The sequence below is a fragment of the Lissotriton helveticus genome, chromosome 3_1 (genome assembly GCF_964261635.1).
Source record: "Lissotriton helveticus chromosome 3_1, aLisHel1.1, whole genome shotgun sequence".
Lineage (NCBI taxonomy): Eukaryota > Metazoa > Chordata > Amphibia > Caudata > Salamandridae > Lissotriton > Lissotriton helveticus.
In genome coordinates this window covers 1,425,014,497-1,425,035,996 of record NC_136061.1, presented here as the reverse complement: position 1 = coordinate 1,425,035,996, position 21,500 = coordinate 1,425,014,497, and the positions used below count along the sequence as shown (strand labels likewise).

General features: G+C 43.3%; 1 protein-coding gene across 1 annotated transcript in view; it reads right to left on the bottom strand.

The window, feature by feature from the left end:
* Positions 1-21,500, bottom strand: part of LOC144823501 (kelch domain-containing protein 1-like) — a 348,734-nt gene that overhangs the window by 68,814 nt on the left and 258,420 nt on the right. Inside the window, exons 6-7 of the mRNA XM_078682075.1 lie at positions 14,312-14,432; positions 7,833-8,019 (exon numbers count right to left, since the gene is read on the bottom strand). Coding sequence (XP_078538201.1) covers positions 7,833-8,019; positions 14,312-14,432 — 308 coding nt within the window. The remainder of the gene's footprint in view (positions 1-7,832; positions 8,020-14,311; positions 14,433-21,500) is intronic.

Below are 21,500 nucleotides of genomic sequence, written 5' to 3'. Positions count from 1 at the left end.
CTATCGACGTCGACCAGGATCTATGCCTTTTCTGGGCCTTTTCTTGACTGGGGAGCCCCCAAGAGGCCGAAGCACGGGCAAAGGACAATGACTGAGTCCCTCCATGCCCAGAAGTCCTACCTGGTTCCTCATGTCTCCTCTGGTCCAGGCCTTGGAGACGAATCTTCTCCCTGTCACGCAGGGTCTCCTGGAGAAAGAGTGACAGATATCATAGGAGTCAGGGACATGGGTGGAAGGGAGACAGAGTATGCATACTCTGTGGGTGTCAGATTTAGCCTTCTTCCTACCACACTCAGGGCACTTGTCGAATAAAAGCTGGCATTTTCTACAGAAAGAGGTGGTAAAACTGGATAAAAAACACAGCAAATGGAAGAGGAAGACCCCAGACGTCGAGTGAAACACTCAAAACACTGGAAAAGTGCCAACATGGAAGAAATACCCAAAAAGGGAGAGCTCAATGCTCTAGGGTCCTGCTAGCAGGAGCCGGAAAAAAGAACTGAAAGTAAAAGGACTTTGGCTGTGCATCCTGGGATACCGAGGGTCTCTGGAGAGTTCCTTAAAGGCACGGTATCCCTTTTCCAGACACATAATGGCAGCCTATGGGGGCTTGTCTGTCCAACCCTTCCTCTCTATCATTTCAAGGATTTTGGTGAAGGGACGTTTCTCTATGGGTGAAACTTGGCAATATGTGTAAAATTTGATTTCATTTGGCTATCCTTTTCACTTTAAGTCGAAGTACTGGCCAGTGTAGCATTGTAATTATAGGCTGCATTATTTGTCTTTGATTTTCTCTTAAGTGTCTATGCAGGACTGCAAAGAAGACCGCTTAAGAGATTAGTTTGGATTGCTCCGGGGTCCCCGCACATGGGCGGGACTATTCACTAGATTATGACTATACACAGAGATCCCCTACTACAGAATCCCTTTTGTCCTCCTGATCTGAGCTGCCAGAAAATATCACTTCTGGACTCTGCATTGGTTGGTGGAGCAGATGTCCTCACTTTCCTAGATATCAAAGAGTCCAGTTCTCTGAAGATGTCAGGCATGTCGGTGGAAGATTGCTGTTGCATCTTCTGATGTATCCAAAACACCTCTGTGGTCATGATCAGAGGGTCTTCTTCGACCAGAAGGTGAGTTAGACTTTGCAGAAGGTGTTGTGGTCTGGGGAGAAGCTGAATTTACAGACCCTGCGATGCTCGCACAACAGGTACTTCCCATGGCACTGGAGGGCCACAAATTGCGAACATCTGCATCTAACACTAGAATATAGGAGTATGCAGAGCATGCGTATCTACAGCAGCAAATGCTATTAACAGAGAATTATCAAAGATAAGTGACTTGTTTTTCTGATTGATACTTCTAATCGCAGATTCTGCACGATAAAATACTTACCAAAGCAGTACCCCCTCCGGTGAAGGCTCTGAGGAGTGAACTAGACCAAAAAGTCTTATAGGACCATAAGGAAAAAATTAACTTCCTTGCCATACCGGATGGGCAAGGCTGAAGTGCTACATAAACGTATACACTGATGCCCTTGTCGCAGTCTGGGCGGTGCCAAGGAAAGGCACTCTACATGCCAACTTACTGACAGTAGCCTTTGCCCTGGTGGAACGGGCTCTAAAGCCTCCTAGCACCCACTTCTTAGCCAGTGCATAGCAGCTCTTAATCCAGAGGATTATCCTCCTAAACAGGGTCCTCTACTTCACAGCCTTCCCTTTCTTTGACCTGGAAAACCCCATAAAAAGCTGCTCATCCACATGGTGTTTCTTGGTACAGTCAATATAAAAGCTTAAAGCCCCTTTGGGTTCAGCCGATAAAGCCTACATTCCTCTTTCGAATGATGAGGCGGGGGCAAAGAACTCTGGTAGGATGATGGATTACCCAACATGGAAGGGTGTCATAACTTAAGGTAAGAGGGCTGATGAGCCCTCACCAACACTTGTATGGGGAAAAAGATGGTAAAGGGCGAGTGCACATCAGTGCATGAAGTTCCCCTCAAGCAACAAGCTGAAGTAATCACAATGAGAAAGATGGCCTTTAAAAGACAGGAGTTGCAGTAAGCAACTATGTATTGGCTTGAAGTGTGTACATGTGAGAAAGACTAAGTTAAGGACATACTGCGGCAACACAGTGTGGGAAGAAACGTGTCAAACCTTTCAAAAATCTCATCACAACAGGTAAATTAAACAAGGATTGTTGGTCCGGTAAACATAGATAGGCTGAAAGGGGTGACATACATTTTTAATAATGCCTACTGTAAGGCCTTGTTGGGCTAAACACAAACGAACATCTGACAGCTTTTCTTGTAAAGAACACCTTCAGAAAGACCCTCAAGACATGGCTCTAGGGCTAAGCCGACCAGCGGACCACCCCCCAGCGCCTTGAGACCCCCACGGGTGAGTAGCGCACTTACAATTTCCCTGATTGATTGATTGATAAAGAATCAGCCTTGTGGATACCACATCAGGCCACAAATGTGTCCCACGGTCTAGCATAAATGGACTTCGAGGGAGGGCACCTGGCAGCAAGAGATGAAATTTTCAGGCGGCAGATCAAAGCAGTCCGGTTCCGCCTCCAAATCCTCGAACAAGAGGTGCAGATTGTGCAGATTCAGGTGAAGTACCCTGCCCTGCGCTTGTGACAGCAGAATCTACCGAGGTGGTACTCCTGATCCGAGGAGAGATGCTAATGCCCTGAAGGTCTAGGGACCACACACCCTGACCCAATCTGAAGCCACAAGGATGACCTGGTTAAATTCATCCCTGATGTTTTTCAGAACTCGGAGCAGGAAGGAAGCCATATAAGAGTCCCATGTTCCATTCCAGCTAGAATGCATCTCCTTGCGGGTGTTCTCACAGAGCGCCAAACCGCCAAATTTCGTAGACTTAGTATTTTTGAAAGTGGTGAAAAAGATCTGGCCATGGTTCTCCCAACTGTAAGAGGTCCTGCGCCACCTCGAGAAGTAGAAGCCATTTGTGATCTGCTTGTCTGCTCTGGAATTTAAGGACCCTGCCAGGTGGTTCATGACCAGGATGCTTCACCCAACACCTGAGGAACAGATCCAAATGACACAGGAACCAGGACCTCACTCTGCACTGCATGGCGGAGGTGTTGTCCGCAAGAATCTACACCAGCCTCCCTTGACGGGTGGCAGGAAGGTCTTTAGAGCCAGACAAGCGACAATCAATTCCAACAGACAGAAAGTAGCCAGGCATCCATCAGAGACCGGAGTCTTCTGAACTCCACCTTCCCCAGACGAGACCCCGGTCTAGCATGCGCTCATCCGTCACTACCATAAGCTCTGCATGAGGGAGGGAAAGGGGCCTGCTGGTGGACCAATTGTGTTTGAGCAGCTACCACTGCAGATCGGGAGCCATCTCTTCTGAAATGTGGAAGACATCGGTCACATTTCCTTGATGCTGGGCCCACTGCAACTTCACATTCCATTGCAGAGTCCACATCTGCTATAATCAACAAGGAGGATGCAGAAGGCTAAGAAGCCTTGGAGCTGCTCCCACCAAAGTCCAGGACTGAGACTGAAGCATCCAGTTCACAGCCTGATATTCCTGGACTTGTTGCGACAGAGGGGAGGCCTAAAATACACTGCATCCATGAATGTTCCAAGAAATGGAAAGCTCTGCGAAGGAGTCACGTGCAAGATTATCTCACTGATAGTGAACTCCCTTGTCAGGAGATTCGCTGTCGCCTGGAGGTACTCTGTATATGAATGTGGTGAGCTTGCCATCACCAGCCAGTCAGGGTAGGGGCAACATCCCAAGGTGAGCAGAGACCACTGCCATCTCTTACGTGACCAGCAAGTCGCGCTACTGAGGAGAGGAGCACAGCACCCTGACAAATCCCTCTGGCCTACCTTGAACCACAGGTTCATGGGAATGCAGGATGGGTATATGAAAATACAAGTTTTGCAGGTACAATAACAATCTTATCCCTCCCCCCCCACCCCCCCAAGTCCAGAAGAGATAAGATCTGGGCTAGCGTTTGCATTTCAAATTGGTTGTTTCTCTGGAAAGCATTCAGAAGACAATGGTCAAAAACAGGCCAGAGACCCCCGTCCTCCTTCTGCACAAGGAAATTGTGAGAGTAACACCCCTCTCCTCTTTCACTATTTGAGTTTGAAACCCTCTAGATAGCACCTTTTTGAGAGTAACACGTTCACCTCTTATAACAGAATGGCTAGGTGCTCCTCTGAAACAAATTCTGATGTAGGGCAGGGGTAAGAATTGTCAGGTCAACAAGAAAAGGTGGAGCACAGCCATGGTGAACAACTTGTAGAACCTATCTGTCCGACGTGATGGATGGCCACCTTGGGAGGAAGTGTAAAATCCTACCTTGGCAGGATCTGTATGCCCCACTACTAAGGTCCAACTAAAGTGGCTTGGTGGCTGCTGCCACTGAAGGACAAGGGGACTGGGGGACTGATGCCCCTGCTGACATGAATGCTGGTTGCCAGAACCTCATCCTCTAAAGGACTTGGGTTAATGTTCTATCGGTTGGGGAAACTCTTTGCCTGTACTCCAGCTCTCTGAAATAACCTCTGAACCTTTTGAGCTCAAGATTGAACTGCTTGGTAGGTGTTAAAGCCAAGGAGCACACTAGGGTCTACTTGCTTTAAAACACTTCAAGGCAGAATTAGCTTTTTTCCCAGAAAAGGCACAAGCCAACAAAGGACATATCAATAATAGTGAATTGGACAATTTTTAAAACGCCCCTTGGAATGCATCCAGAGTGCATCCAGAGTGCGAAGCACAACACTGGTTTCAATATATCTTCAAAGGTAATCGGTAGTATCTAGGCCAACAAGAATCACTTATTTGGTTGTGTTTTGTTCATTATAAATTGCCAAAGAGGCCATAAGGTCTTCCAGGTCCATCACAAGATCTTGCTGGTCATGTCCTAGAGGGCATGAGAATAGCAACCCGGAAAACATACAGTGTTTACCGATCGCGATGTCAGACTGACAAAATAGAACTTACATTTGCCAAATGGCCAATTATGTTAGACATACGATCCAGAAGAGTCGTGATTAATGAATTGGAGTTTACCATACTGGTATAAGCCTCAACCACAAGCCTCCCTGGCATAGGATGTTTTGAAAGAAAGTTAGAGTTACCAGGAGCTAGTCTGTGAAGGCTGGCCACCTGCCCATTCACTGAGGTAAAGGAACAAGGCCTTAACTAAGAGTCCATCAAGATAATAGCAAGGCCCTCGTTAAAGGAGAACATGGGGTCAGATGTGGTACGCCCAGGCTACAAAATGTACCTAAGGACATTTGTTTTAGTCTCTTCTGAAGGCAGCTGCTGCAAATGATGCATTTTCTTCCATTGGTATTCCAAGTGGAGACTCAAAACATCAGAGGCAGTATCAAGCCCAACTGGCCTCTTGTAAACACATGTAAAAGTTATCATCGGTAAAGTGAGTGGGGAGAAAGTTGTCCCCCCCACTCCTCATCATCATCTCCATCCTAGGGTGTGCCTTGTTCATATTCAGAGCAAAAAACAAAATGGAGCCTCTACTGTTCCAGCCACCTGGACAGCGGCACTAGTTCAGAGTCAGGCTGTATAATGATTGATTGTGGTTTTGTAACCATGTTTTGCAACATCAGTTGAGATCAGGCAAAAGTCTGTTCAGTGACATAGGAATCATCACCAGATCCTCTTCTGGGACCTGTATCTACATGGAAGGACTCAGTGCAGGTCTGTGACTGGGAGTATCTACAGGAGTTTATATGGGTTCGGAGCAGATTATTTGTGGGTCAGTTGACACTAAGGATTGGTCTGCCAGCAGCTACCCAACTTGAGGCCCTTGCAATTCCTTGGGGTGCAAAAGCACACTATAAGGATTCAAAGTGCACCAAAAATCCATAGCATGGCTTAGTTGAAGGCTTCACTCTGCTGCAGTGTCACCAATGGGCTAGGAAATTAGGAGTATACTGGGATGAGCTGGTGAAATCAGCTCTGTGACCAGAGACCTAAAGAGAGATTGACTAACATCATAGCGCCTTCTCTTTGGATATAGAGTGGCAGGAAGACGCTAAATCCCACATGGCTTCTGTGTGTTTGAACTTTGATTTGGACTTGTAGGAAGGCTTCAACAGTAAAGAGGACCTCTTGTGGGAAAGGCCGGGCGCATAATAAAGTCTGTGTCTATTACTTGCAGTGGGACTTACGAGGGCTGCAACTACTTTTCATGTTTGGCAATGCAGAGCTTCATTTCTCAAGCCTGGATCACCTTGGGTGCATTTAACACACAACTTCGAGTCGGGTCCCAAACTCAGACCCCAGAGGCACACCTCGCGTGGGTCAGTGAGGGACATCTGCTTTCTATAGTCACGTCACATTTAATTCAGAAGTCCTCTGAAAATCAATGATATTAGGAGGAGAATTCTGGATCCAGGTTGGAAGGCACAGAAGAAATTAACTGATGGAGCATAGAAGTGGCGCTTATATGGGGCTCCACTCTGTCACTTCTGGGGCACTATGCATCCAGCACAGAGTCTCAAGACAATACCTAGCAGTGTACAGGAGCATTTGTGGAGAAAAACATCTGGATCCAGTAGTCTGGCGTTTGGAAGTATTCTAAGGCAAGGAATGTCCAGTTAGAAGTACACATCAGGAAATGGCGTTCTGCGGATCCACACATGTTGGGAGATATTCTATTGTTAAGGGATACAGAGAGAAAGAGCATTCTAGGTCCAATATAAGAAAAGTGATCATTAATACTGAAACAGTACTGAAGAGGACAATCTAAGGAGGTAAACTGGATGCAGGCTTCGAGAATTCGTAATAATGTCAATGAAAATGGACACTAGGAAATGGTCTGTCCATTTGAAAAGGAAGCACATACTGGCACATGCATCAACGTAGGCTTTTGCGATTCCTTAATTGCAATTATTAAGGAATCGCAATTGAGGAATCGCAAAAGCCTATGCAAGTAGGAATCGCTATAAAAATAGCGATTCCTACACATTCCTTAATTGCTACTCGCAAATTGCTAGTCGCAATTAAGGAATGCTGTCCCATTCACTCCTATGGCCTCCAGACCCATAGGAATGAATTGGAGATTGCATGAGGAATTTGCGAGTAGCAGTAGGTACTCGCAAATTGCTCATGCAATTTCAAGGGTGCAAGGGTTTCAATATGACACCCTGTTGCACCCCTGAAATAGATCTGTGCACATATGTTGCACACACACATGCCCTGAGGGCATGTGTGTGCGCAACATAAAACTTTGAAAATGCACAAAAGTGCATTTTTCAAAGTTTTTGCAAATTAACATGAAGTTCAACTTCATGGTAATTTGCTACTCCTATTAGCGAAATCGCTAATTTTTTAAACTTTAATGCATTGCATTTAAGGAATCTCAATTTGGGATTCGTTAAATGCAATCTCAATTTAAGGAATCGTGATTTAGAGATTCCTTAAATTGCGATTTTTGCATTTGGGATGATGCATCCCAAATGCAAAAATACCGGTCTCAAAGGGGCAGATTCTGAGAATCTGCCCGTTTGCGACCGGTTTTTCCTTTGATGCATGTGCCTGATACTTCCCAAATCTGTGTGGCGGAACCTTCCTTGTAGAAAGCAGGGATTTTAAATTTAACAAGAGGCAGTAGAGCATGCAGGGTGGCATGCAAGTGTGCCTCATACATCTTCAATGGGCTATTGATACTTACTTATGGACCATTTGAGACTATTGTGTACTTAAGCTGTGACAAACTGTTTCAAAAGCAGGTTCATTATAAAGGTGAGGATAAGAACACAGTTATATATTTTATCAAATATAAAGTCTGTGGGGTCTGCCTGCAGTATTTACCTTGATTTGATGATGCTCCAGGCTTGACTGTAGAAATTCCATGTCCAAAAGTCATTCTTTTCAACCATACCAACCAGCCCTCCAAAGACATACATTGCATCATTGTACACAACAGAAGAATGTCCATAGCGGGGCCCTGGACCACAATCACAAGTGACCGGTGGTAAACATGTCCACGTCATTGAATCTAAAGTCAGAGAAAAAAAGTAATTAGTGCATAAAACGTTGCCATTTAATGCCCACTCTAAGTCAGACTTATCATGGCTACATAGGGAATGTTAGAAAGAGGTGCAATAAAATAAGAATCCATTGCAAATACCATCAAAAGAAAGCACAAAAACCAGGGGAGGTCATTTTATAATTGGCCACATATTTACTATCACTCTTCCCATTTCTACACTACTTGAGTGGCTATTGTTGTGACATTCTATTGGCACTAACTTCACATATGCCTTTTGCTGCCTTGGATCCTTATGCTAAGAAAGAGCTTGAGACAAAATAACCCATTTTGACCTGGTTTTAATCCCCTCCTTTGTCCTACTACATATTGTCATTTCACTCTTAAGGTAGAGTCAAAATGAACCTTGAATTTACCACAAGCTGATGACATGCAATTTTCAACAACATTAATTGAAAAAATCATGAAAGGTCAACAGTAATGTTTTTGCCCTAGTTATTACATTATTATGAGGTTTTAAGACTAAAGGAAAATACAAAGCAATGGGTTCATTGTGAAGTACATTGCTGGGAAATGGGAGAAAAGCAAATTAATAAAGTAGGCAATGTATTTATTTCAAAAGATGGATCTGTTTGGGCTTCTGAGTAGACAAATCTCACTGACAGAGAGGAGGAAGAATGGGCCAGTAAAAGATAAACAGAGTAAAGGTGCAAGAAGGAGAGGTGACCCAGGTTAAGTGGTTCTTCACCTGCGGTCTAGTGACCCCTCGCAGACCGCAAATCCTAAACAAGGGGTCCCTGACAGATTAGAAAATTAAATAATATTAACACATTATTAGGATTAATAAAGTGCATATAAATAAAGAAGCAAAATGTATACATTGAAAATGTTTGAACCTTCTGTAAATGTAAAGGAATTTGAAATTGGAGGTTAAATATTAAGTTAGTATCCTAAGATTATTTGTAGGAGCAGTATAAGTTCATCTAACATAAAATAGTATGGATGATTAGTGACTTCAATTAAATTTAAGAAAATCTAAAACCTTCCTATTCAAAGAAGAAACTTCATTATTTCGGCCGGTGGCCATAAAAGTGCATGTGTGTTACAGTAACATTTCATTAAGACAGTCCACATGGGCAAGTGCACAGACCCTATAGCCTTGGATTAAAAATTGCCATCACAAAGGTCAACACCCTATAAAATAGACCTAGATGAATACAAATATAAGACATTAATAAAAGCAAATATATGTCATATTACAACCACTAAAACACACATAAAAAACACAAATATTAAAATGGAGAAAAAGGGACCTATTAAAATTTTGATTTTTTTCCCCACATTTATTTAGGAATTAAATTAAATATTGCAGTATTGGAGTTATTTTCTGTGAATTGTTTTGCGGTTTAAATCATTGAAAACAACATGTTTCATTGCAGATGCTTAGGCCAGGATTCCGGGCTTCCAGTAATGACTAAGTGGGGCTCCCTGAACTCCAATAAATAATTCAGTGGGGGTCTTCTGGTTCTAGTAATGATTAAGTAGAGGTCACCAGGAGTCAAAAGGTTAAGAATCACTGGCTTTAAGCACACACAGATATTGAAGATGTTTAGCCTCTCAGCCCCAGAAGTAATAAACATTTTTTACGGTCGCAGATGGCCTGATTTGCAGAATCAGACAAAATGTGATTCAGTAACCAGTTACAGAGTTGCAATTTGCATTTGCAAATCGGTATTTGGAAGGGGAGTGTTTAAGGCGTACCTCCCAAATACCGAATTGGTATGGTATGTATTACTGTTTTTGCATCAGAATTTCGGTCCCAAATCAGTAATACTTTACCACCTGTTTAAAAGTAGAGGCAATCCATTTGCAAATTGGAAGGGGTCTTCTCGGGATCCCATACCCTTTGAGAATGTTAAATTATTTTTTAAGATCAGGCATTGACCCAAGGGACCACTGACTACTCTTAAAAAGTGAAACTCAAACGTTTCAGTTTCTTTTTATGAACTCATTCAGTTTTCTTTTTAGGAATACAGGATGCATGGGAAAAAAAAGCTTTATTAAAAAAGCAATCACGGACCTAGAGGTCTGCTGACCTCAACAAGCCCCAATCCCTGTGATGGTGGGGATTCCAAATGGTTTGCAAAATTAGACTTACCTCATTAATATTCAAGCGGTAGGCCGATTTGCGAACTACTAGGAATCACTATTTGGGAACACAAAAATCCATACATTAAGAATACCAATTTCCTAATTCAAATTTGGAGATAATACCACTTACGCAATCTTTATTTCTAATGTTTGTACATCTGGCCCCTATGTTTTCAAATGTGAACATATCTTGGAGGATAATGAATTCCGGACAATTTGAAGTGTCACTGGGACCATTAACTGCAGTCTGCTAACTGGGTCTTGCAGGCGTATGAATGATGGTCTACAAAATGACAATTCACTAATGCTAACGTGTTAGTATAGCTTGAGTCTTCCACATGCTAGTGATTTTCTTGAAGTGTGGAGGCGACAGGCATGTCAAGGAGTTTGGTTTGTGGGATGAGAATCAACTTGGGAGTTTCAACATTTAGAGAAAGAACTGTGAGAGATCCTTACTTGTACCAGAAAGTACAATGTTAATGATGAATCTGCTGACTCTGCTCCAGTAGACCTATGATTGAGCAGAGTACACTTGTGTGTATATATATATATATATATATATATATATATATATATATATATATATATATATATATATATATATATATATAGGGATGTAAAACGTATGTGATCAAGTGAGGCTTTTTCGGAATTGCAGTTACAGCAGCCTACAGGGGCCCCATGGATTTAATGGATGATGAAGAAAACTGGGTGAGTTAGAGACGCAGATGTGAGCATCAGTAAATTCATGTTCTGATCCTTGAAAATCTGTTTTCAGAAAGAGTCATATTGAATTTTTAGTCTGAGGCCGATATGGGATTGCTGCAAGTTCCTTCAAGCAGCACTAAAGAGTGACAATTGTGGGTGTTATTGTAAAGATATACATAAATGTTTATAATATTTCAACCAAATGTCGTTTTGTTTTGCACATCTTTAAAGGAGCTAATTTCCTCTCGGCTGAACAGCTGAGGATATTTATGCCCTTGTCAATCCAGTTATGCTAGTATTGAGAGATTTCATGATGAGGAGGCCCTTATTAAACACTATAGTTCTTTTTAGCCATTTGTGCTCGCTGTATTTGTTGATTGACTTAGTGTGTTACCATTTGCAACTGGAGAGGTTGTCTCCCTGACTCAACATGATGAAATGCTGCAAGAGAACAGATGTGGGATTGATCCACGAATCACCTGGGCAGTACTAAGTGAGCAGGTCATTTCAGAGTGCCGCAGAAATTCGGGCCAGCTTTAATTATGTATTTGCCCTTTCATAAGAATCTGGTTATCTGAAAAAAGGTGAAGGGGTCAGGAGTTATGGTGCTGCTGAAAGTAGTATACCTGTGATTATGTGTTTATTTATTAATTCATGTTTTTTTTATTTAGTGTGGACTCTGTACCAGTGGACATTAAATCTTTCGAATAGGTTGTATTCATAGTGTCCAAGGAGGGTCTCATGATAAACAGGAGGGGGTAGGTGCAATATTCAAACTAACACTCTATGAGAAGTAATACATGTGACAATCTATATCATATAGGAAGATCTGTACCAGATTAGGTTGTAGGTGAAGGTGTTTCTCTTTATTTTGTATGCCTTGAGATCTTATTAGACACCGCATTAACTGATCAGGGGATGCTGGAGGGTGGTAAGGAATCTGCAGATTACGTTTTCACCAAAAGTATTGTTACCGAAAGTATGTACCCTTCCCTTTTGATAGATATAGCTCCCTGTACATTCCTCACCTTACGAATAAGTCTCAGGGTAATTTACACTGTTCCTTTCCACATCTCCCTAGGATGTGGAAAGGAACAGTGTACATTACCCAAGAAAACCATACATCACAGCCTTGACCTAGGAGCCATCACTGAGCGCATAATGTATGAGCAAGTAACATTTGTCAAAGGCATACAGGGATGATCACATGGTCACCTCGAAAACGGTTATATTCCATATAGGCACCCCAATATAGGCTCAGGTAACATCGCTTATATTCTCCCCTACATTACACACATAACGGTTCTTGGGGACTGACCTTTTACCTAAATACGACATTGCACACAGAACGCAGGATTTCCCTAGTAGCAGCCTCATACATTATGCATGAGGATTCTTGGAAACTTGGCAGGACTCTCATCTCCTGCATAATAACTATGTATAAAATTCATTCCCGATGTCATCCTAAGTCGGGCACTGGCACAGTAAGGTAGAACCCCCAGGAAGAACTTTGTGTATATAAACATCACATCTTGCTAAGACAGGGAGAGGAGATCAGGACTTCCATGGCGACATACTGACGCGATACGCTGAAGCCCCTGCATGCATATACTACTGCTCACAGAGGTCTGTGATCCCTTGCAGGGTGTCCAACCCGAGACCAGGACGGGGTCCCACAGTTTCTCACTTCAGGTAATGGGGGTTGACTTTATCCTAGAGGGATTCTTGGTTGAACACATACATACATACTAGGTACACTTAGGTACATCTAGTTAGGGTAGCATTGTAGGAGTACGTATTTTATGGTCATTTATTTTATATACTTGCCTGTATATATGGTTATAGCAAGATGGTAGAACTCTACCATCCTTTTACTTTCCTATTGCTTTTAATCATCGATAGCTGTTACTGTCTACTTATTGCCTCAGCACACCTATTTTACACTAGAATAACAATTGCTCAATAAATATTTATTGAAAATGTATCTACCGTTTATTCTGTGTATCTCTCTGAGACTAAGGGCCATATGTAGGTAGCTAAATACCGGTCGGTAACGGCCGAAATTCAGTACATTTCCTGTTACAAACCGGTATTTAGGCAATTGAGATGTGGGAGTCCAATAATAAGGATTCGGTAAATATGAATCGGTAAATACCGATTCATCATTACCGAATCCAAAATTACAGATTCGTAATTCCCGTTTCCTTATTTACCGAATCGGTATATAAGAAACTGTAAAAACTAGAAAGGAGATGTAGGTAATTTCGGTAATACCGAATTTCAAGAAATTCAGTATTTTAGAGCCGGTAATTAACACTGACTGAAAGCAGGTGGTAATCAGACACATGATATATAAAGCAATCCCAAAAAGCAACAGTGTGATCACTATGGCGGCTTTCTATGTAATTGCAAGGCTGCTACGTCTACAGGCAGCAGGAATGAGGATCTGGAGACCGGAGGAGCGAATTTACAGACAGCGAATCACACTCTTCCAACAGACTGAGTCTGAGATCAATGCAAGGTACAGGCTACACCCCCACACCATCTTGGACTTGATAAGGGACCTGCACCCACTCCTTGAGCACCCAACACCAAGGGCGCATGCCATACTACCACATGTGCAGGTGCTTTGTAGCCTACATCTCCTCGCATCTGGCAGTTACCAGCTGTGGTAGGCGGGGTGTCTCAGAGTTGCCTGTCCCATTTCTTCCGAAAGTTCCTGGATGCCATGATGCAGACAGAACAACATTTTTAGAAACACAATAGCAGTGTTACACTCTGACACGTTTCTTCAGAAGGAGGGTAGAGACACTTCCTCCAAGTTCCATTAAGCTATTGTTTTCTTGGGCTAAAGATAAACAGGGGGTAAAACACCAAAATGTAATGGCAAAGGTAGAGTAAATATAATTTCTCTGCAGTCGCATGATAACAAACAGCGTGCAGTATGAACCTCTGAAATTAATAGCAAAATGTTTCAAAGTGGTTGTAAACGTCAATAATTGATATAAAATAAAGAATCTACTACAGTGTCGGAACAAAATCCAGATTCGATCTGAATGTCTGTTTCATTTTAAATATCAATTGGGACAATTCAAATTGACATTTATTTAGTTTTTCAAAGCAAAAACAAAAGGCTCCCAATTGCGACTGGGGTGTGTACAGAATTTTTGTTAAAGTATTTAAAAGGCTCACAATAGGATGACAGTTATACTTACAATTGATTCAATACTTAGGACAACATTCAACTATTATAAATATACCCTGTTACTTTTGCATTCAGTCTTTGTCAGCTAAATATTACCAAAAACACCTTTTACAGGCCTCGCAAAATCAGAGAAATACATGCTAATTCATTGGCCGAGTTAGCCTTACATTGAGAATACGATTAAGTGTGCAATTTATTTTTCACTTCGCAAAATATGGCATGCCATTGGACACTTACCAAAATTTAAAAACCAAAATTCCTCTGAAGCTCCTTTGAGATCCAAATACCCCCCATAGACGTACATGCCAGCTTCAAAGACGACAGCACTGTGACCTTTTCTATTCGCTGGCCCTGTAAACTAAAGTATCAAATATCTCAAAAGCTGTTTCATGCAATCTAAGCAAAACTGCAAGAAAAAACGTAAAAGGTATTTATTGACCACTTGGATAGATATGAAAGAACAGCACAGGAGAAAAATATCATCAAGTTAATTTTTAGAAAAGAGAATCCCTCCAGGCGAAGGAGAAGCAGCAGTTTGCCAAATATTTCTGTACAGCGAGAAGTCATATCAAAACATGGCAGGAAATAAAACACATAATTAACGCTATATAGACAAAGAGTAAAATGCAGTATTTTAGGAGTCTGATTTTTGCCGTAACTTTGGTTCTGATTCGGTCTTGAGTATATGGCTCAATAATAAACATTAATTTTTAATACTGCAATTGTCTTAATTATTAGGTCTCGTCTGAAACAACGCATGGGCTATTGCTTTCAAGATAATTATTAAACTTGCCAGGGGCATAGGGCCCTCCCATTGTTTACCACGGATTGGCTTCATTGTCACGTATTTCCATGCCTATCTTTGGTCAGCACAGCCTGGTTTAGCTTCCTCTTCATTCCTCCCTGGAGCATGGCCTAAGTACTGCTTGCTTTCATTGCCCAGTGTCTTTCTACTGCTCGTGTGCATTTTGAGGTATTTTTTTATTTTATTTGAGCACTACACAAGGGTGCATGTGTTTGCAGGTCTTCTCCCACATCCGTCTTGCTCCATGTTTTTTATGCTTGCCTTGTTGTTGTTGCCCTGCCGCTCCCTGCCCGCTGTTGCTGAAGAGCCTTCAACTGCATGCTTATGTCGCCAGAGGGAGGGAACAACAACCATTTACAATGCAACGGTCTCGCCATTGCAAAAGTTAGAGCTATTGGCATTGTAAATGACAATTTTTTATTTATGTGTTGGTTTTGAAAACAGATAAATAAATGGCATTGTCTTTTACAATGCCAATAGCTTAATCTCTCGCAAATGCAAGACCTATTGAATTTGCACACACACACACACACACACACACACACACACACACACAGCCACGCACACACACAGCCACGCACACACAGAGCCACGCACACACACACACACAGAGCCACGCACACACACACACAGAGCCACGCACACACACACAGAGACACATACACACACACACACATAGATGTGGTGGTGGTGGAACTGGTGGATGTGGTGGTGGATGTGGTGGTGGTGGATGTGGTGGATGGTGTGGTGGTGGTGGATGTGGTGGTGGATGTGGTGGATGTGGTGGTGGTGGGTGTGGTGGTGGGTGTGGTGGTGGGTGTGGTGGTGGTGGTGGATGTGGTGGTGGAGGTGGATGTGGTGATGGAGGTGGATGTGGTGGTGGAGGTGGATGTGGTGGAAGTGGTGGTGGATGTGGTGGTGGAGGTGGATGTGGATGTGAAGGATGTGGATGTGGTGGTGGATGTAGCGGTGGTGGTGGATGTGGCGGTGGTGGTGGATGTGGCGGTGGTGGTGGATGTGGCGGATGTGGTGGTGGTGGTTATGGTGGTGGTGGATGTGGTGCTGGAGGATGTGGTGGTGGAGGATGTGGTGGTGGTGGTGGATGTGGTGGTGGAGGATGTGGTGGATGTGGTGGTGGTGGATGTGGTGGTGGTGGATGTGGTGGTGGTGGATGTGGTGGAGGATGTGGAGGTGGATGTGGTGGTGGATGTGGTTGTGGCGATGAATGTGGTGGTGGATGTGGTGGTGGTGGTGGTTGATGTGGTGGTGGTGGATGTGGTGGATGTAGTGGATGTGGTGGTGGGTGGTGAGATGGTCTTGCGCCAATAGTAAAGGAGAGTGCACGAACGAGGCCACTGAACCACCCACCGTCAGGTTCCCTAAGCAGGGTGCTCAAACTGACTCGCAATAATTCACCAATGTACATTCATTGTAGTACCCACGGCGGATGCTTCAAAGGTGACTGAGGTCTTCAGTTGAGTGTGCATGGGTTCCTTCCGCACCATCTGGTGATCTTACTGCCTGTCGTAGCCAATATGTAGTAAGCATTTCCGAGATTCAGTGGGATTAATAACTGATTTATTGAAGCAGGATGCCCATAGATAACACTCCCTAAATCAGCCAGCTGTCAACTAACTTCAGCTGCGTACTCGCGAGACTCCCGTGGCGTAAAACAGAACCCTGGCAACGCTTGCGTTTCATGGAGCTGAACACAGCTGGACTCTTCACAGCAATTGGAACAATGTGTGTGCCAAGCGGATCCCCGGCGCCGGTGGGACTCTTTCCCCACAGGTGTGACTGTCCAGGAGTCTGTGGCTCCCTGGTGGCTCTCCTCAGTCAAAGGGTTTGAGGGGTGGACCTCTCGTTGAGCTCTCTCCTCTCAGTGTAGAAGAAGCACACGGTTGGTCTCTGGAGTACGGTTGAGGAAATTCATCTCACTAAATCAAGTGACGCACCTTTTTCAAAGCGAGATACTAATCAGATCTACCTGATCGCCATTCTAACTTGTTACTGGGTCATGCTGATATTCGCACAGAAAGAACTAGGAAGTAGCAAATCTTACAAGGGTGATTTTGGGGGTAAAAAAAAACTTTCTGGTTTAGGATTTTATTATTTATTTTATCAAAACAAAAGTCAAATGTAGCCAGTTTTAACTATTTTCTCAGTAAGCTCAAGCCACTCCTTCCTTCCCACATTCCAGAAAAATATCACAAACCACGTGCATTTTTACAAGCACAATATGTCGGAAAAGAAAGAAGGACACAAAATTAGTCTAAATATCTAGTGTGGAAAAAAATGTAATAGGTTTAAGAGCAAATTCCCATAATGTGTAAAACAAAAAAGGAGGGCCAAATAACTAGGTGGGAAGGAACATCAGCACATACGTAGTTAATGGTCTGTCTTATTTATTTACATCATCTTCGTAAAACGTATTTGCTTTAGATTGCAGATTTTCAAATATATATAGCAATTTTAGAGCCACTGACAATAGTGTCAAATATGTGAGGCTACTGGTTATTTGTAGTCAAAAGCAGCGCAAGAGATTGCAGTGGGAATTGGAGCTGGATAGTGTATAAGGGGCGAATTGAAGTGGTGGTTTAAGTTTTTAATCAGAAACATGTTTTTTTCCAATGTCGCTAAGCCCCGTCCTTTTTAGACTGGGGGGCGTGTTTTTGACTTTCTTTCTAGGATGTAAACAACAGTCAAAAACACGCCCCCGTCTGAAAAGGACGGGGCTTAGAGACAAATGGTTCTTCTTTCTATCTAAGCCCCGTCTTTTTCAGACTGGGGGGCGTGTTTTTGACTGTTGTTTAACGCCTAGATAGAAAGTAACAAAACACGCCCCCCAATCTGAAAAGGACGGGGCTTAGATCGAAAGAAGAACGTCACTAGGACCTCTTCTCCAATGGCTGGCCACCGTTTAGGAGGCCAGCCAATGGAGAAGAGGGGCGGGGCTTAACCTTCGCTAGTGCAGTACACTAAAGTCATTAAATCTCGAAAACTCGAGTGCGCATGTACGCACCCGACGCCACGCGAGACCTAAAAACTGAAAATGAGGTTGTTGTTACAAGACTAAGTGAAACACCTCCAGAAATGGCCCAACATAACTGTGCAACGGGTTATAAGCTCCCAGTGTCAAGGGCTTAATGATTAACAACAAAAAGGGAGTTACACCTGGGAAGGTACGCTCAGCCTTAATAGAGGCGAGTCTGTGTGTTAGCCACAATCCAAAATGAGGACATCCTTTGTCCTTAAGAAGACCCCTCACTCACCAACCTAGTTGGTGACATGCTTCATCATCGGGGTCCCACCCGGACAGCCGAATGCCATTCAGGTGTGCTGCGACACCTGATTACAGTGGAGCGGGTTAGGTTGTATTATATGTGAAAAAGGAAGAACTACGTGTTATTAAAAATATCCGGAACTACCCACTTACGTAATTTATTCTGGGGTGTTGCGGATATAAATTAAAAGAGAGGGCACCTGTTGCCCAATTAGGAGGGCTATCGGTGAAAAAAACTAATGGTGGTGCAGGATAAAAGATATGGTCTACATGTTTCTACCTATGTGTCATATTTAACAGGTATTCGTCAGGACCTTGATAAGCTTACGGGACGGTATGCGCACGCTAAGGCGCACCCTATCCTCGTAATGCACAGTTGGAGAAACAAAATGATTCTCCAGAATAAAAGTTTCTTCTTTAATTTCGGAAAAAACCTGTGGGAAAATAGGAGGGAAAAGGGGTTGTGGATAACTAACAATAAACATATAAAGGTTGCCACAAACATAACACATACTAATTCAATGGTGATGTGCAGCAAACGTCATGCCCTTGAAGTGAATGGCGAGTGAGGCGAGTCCCTGTCAAGCCATATACCACGTGGAGGCACACCCACTGTATCAAAGGATACTCAAATCACTGAGTGTCAGTGCCGTAAGGGAAGAAGACACTAGACAAAAAACGGCGAAATGAATGCTGGGTGTTTGTATCTCAAAAACTGAGAAAAAGCGCAGTCGTCGTACAAGTGAAGGCGAACGCGTGGGACTAAAATAACCACCTCGTGAATAAGGGCCTGGAATAGAGGATTTAAAAGCTATAACTGGACCTAACACACCGACCACACATAATGAGACATTGTACGATAGTGGTAAGCATGCACGGTTATTGTGAATGAAGAAGCGGGATGGCCGTCTTACTAGGAGCTTTTTTGTTCAATGCTCCATGAGCCACTCCCTGATCGGTTTTAATTCCCGTTACGATCTAGGTAGAAAAAAGGCAAGGAGTTGGAAAGGTAATACCTTCGTGTTGCCAAATAAGTATTTACAAACGAGTACGGGTATACTCTTAACCGGAACAATCTTACTTGTACCAGGAGGATATGGCGCCGTTCACACCTAAACCGTCACCGCGAGTGCTCCGATGATTACTGGGCTACCGGTTCAGCGTGGTAGATCAGTGTGCCGGTTCCGGGTTGGGCGTGGTTAGGTGAATGAGGCGTGATCGGCGTGGGGCGTGTAAGCGGCTGAATAGCCAATAGCAAGAGTTGCTAAACAGCCAGGCTGAACTTAGCGTCATGTTAGACGGAGGTAGCCTTAAAGGGATATCGTTTATTTTGAAAGTGGTGGCTATTCGGACGTGAAGAGTTTACAGACCATGCACACAAAATTGGGAGGTGGAATTTTCTCATCAGACACACTCAATTTGCAACCAGTGATTGATTGGGCATCAGCATTACATGCCAGTCATGAATGTAATCCCCTATTTGGCAAATGAGGGGAGGTGCAGGATGTACCTACAAAATTTTAAATTCAAAGTTGTTGCCCAAAAGATGCAGAAGAATGGTTACTCCAGGAGTGTTGCAGGTACATAGGAATTAGTTTTTTACTGAGTTCCAAGGAATATTATCGTTCAGGCCCCGTTTATGAGTGGCCAAACGGTAAATCCAACGTTGTTCTTTTTCAAAAAGGTTGGTTTCCTTCACAACTTGCTCAATGATGGTCCATTTGAAGTCGTTAGGCCATGTCCCATAGAGAGAAAGTGTTCAGTGAGCTTTGTCATTGATTTTTTGCAGCGAATGGTACTGCGGTGTTCGCATATACGCTGCTTTACCTTCCTACAGGTCATGCCCACATATCTGAGATTACAAGGGCAGGAAATGAGGTATACCACCATCGTGCTGTTGCAATTGGTGTGGGATCTGATGGTCCAGGTCTTACCCTCCTCCAATTGTAATATCTTGGTATTCTCTGTTTGGGGGCAGACACTGCAGTTCCCGCATTTGTAGTGACCCAGGACCTTTGGTAGTCCCCAGGTATTGAGCACTGTGGGGGCCTCTTCGGTTATTCTTCTTGGTCTCGTGTTCACCAGACTGTCACGTATGCTCCTTGCTCTTTTGTAGGCAAATAACGGTTTTTCCCATTTCAGATTGCCACTGTTAATGATCCTCCAATGTTTATTGATGGATTTGGACATGAGGTTAGATGCGGAGCAGAAAGTTGTTACACATGTCAAAGGTGTGTCTGTTTTCTCTCTGGGAGTGTCTTCCAACAGGGTCTCTCTTGGCTGATTCCTCGCACGTTTCTGGCACTTATTCAGGATTCTGTCTGGATAGCCCCTCGCTCGGAGTTTCTGGGTTAGGTCTCCTGATTGTTCACGGTAGTCATCGATATTGCTGCAATTTCTTCTAATCCTCAAATACTGACCATAGGGTAGGTTCTCCCTCAATGGTCTGGGATGGAAGCTCTCGAATCTTAGAAGGTTGTTCTTAGCCGTGGGTTTAAAATGGGTCTTCGTTTCCAGACGTCTCCCTTCCTTAGTGATTGTAAGATCAAGGAAGGTTAGGGTCCTGGGGTCTTGTGTGTATGTGAATCTCAACCTTCATTGTGAATTGGCCTGTTTTTTTAGGAAATTAAAACTGAAAGCCTTTTTTGAGAAAAATGGAGACAAAAATGACAACAATGAAAACCAAGATCGCAGTGACACAGGATTACGTCTGAAGTCGACATTCATGCCTCCGGTGGAAATCTCGGCCTTTGAACAAGCTGTGTTCAATGACATCGAAACTGTTGTGCCAAAAGAACCTTTCACCAATCTGACGAGATTAGAAAGGCTTGCTCTGGATGAGTTGAAACGTTGTGACAACATCACAATTAAACCAGCGGACAAAGGGGGAGGTGTTGTTGTACTAGATACCACTATGTATAGAACTGAATGTCTTCGCTTGCTGGGCGATGTACAGAATTACCGACAACTCAACTATGACCCCACCCAAGAATTGAAGAATGAAATCAAATCATTAACTGACCATGGTGAAGAAAGAGGCTTTATCACCAAACAGGAGGCTGAATTTCTGTGCAACAATGAAGGAAAAATTCCTTATTTCTACATTTTACCCAAGATGCATAAGAACAAGCACCCCCCACCCGGCAGACCGATTGTTTCAGGGATAGGATCCGTCCTGGAACCTCTATCAAAATTCTGTGACGTCTTCTTAAGACCTCTCGTCCAAAAAACTCCTACATACTTGAAGGACACCAAGAATGTCCTCCAGCTGTTGGATCAACTGACAATTGATGACAATACCATACTTGTCAGTCTCGATATAGAGAGCCTTTACACTA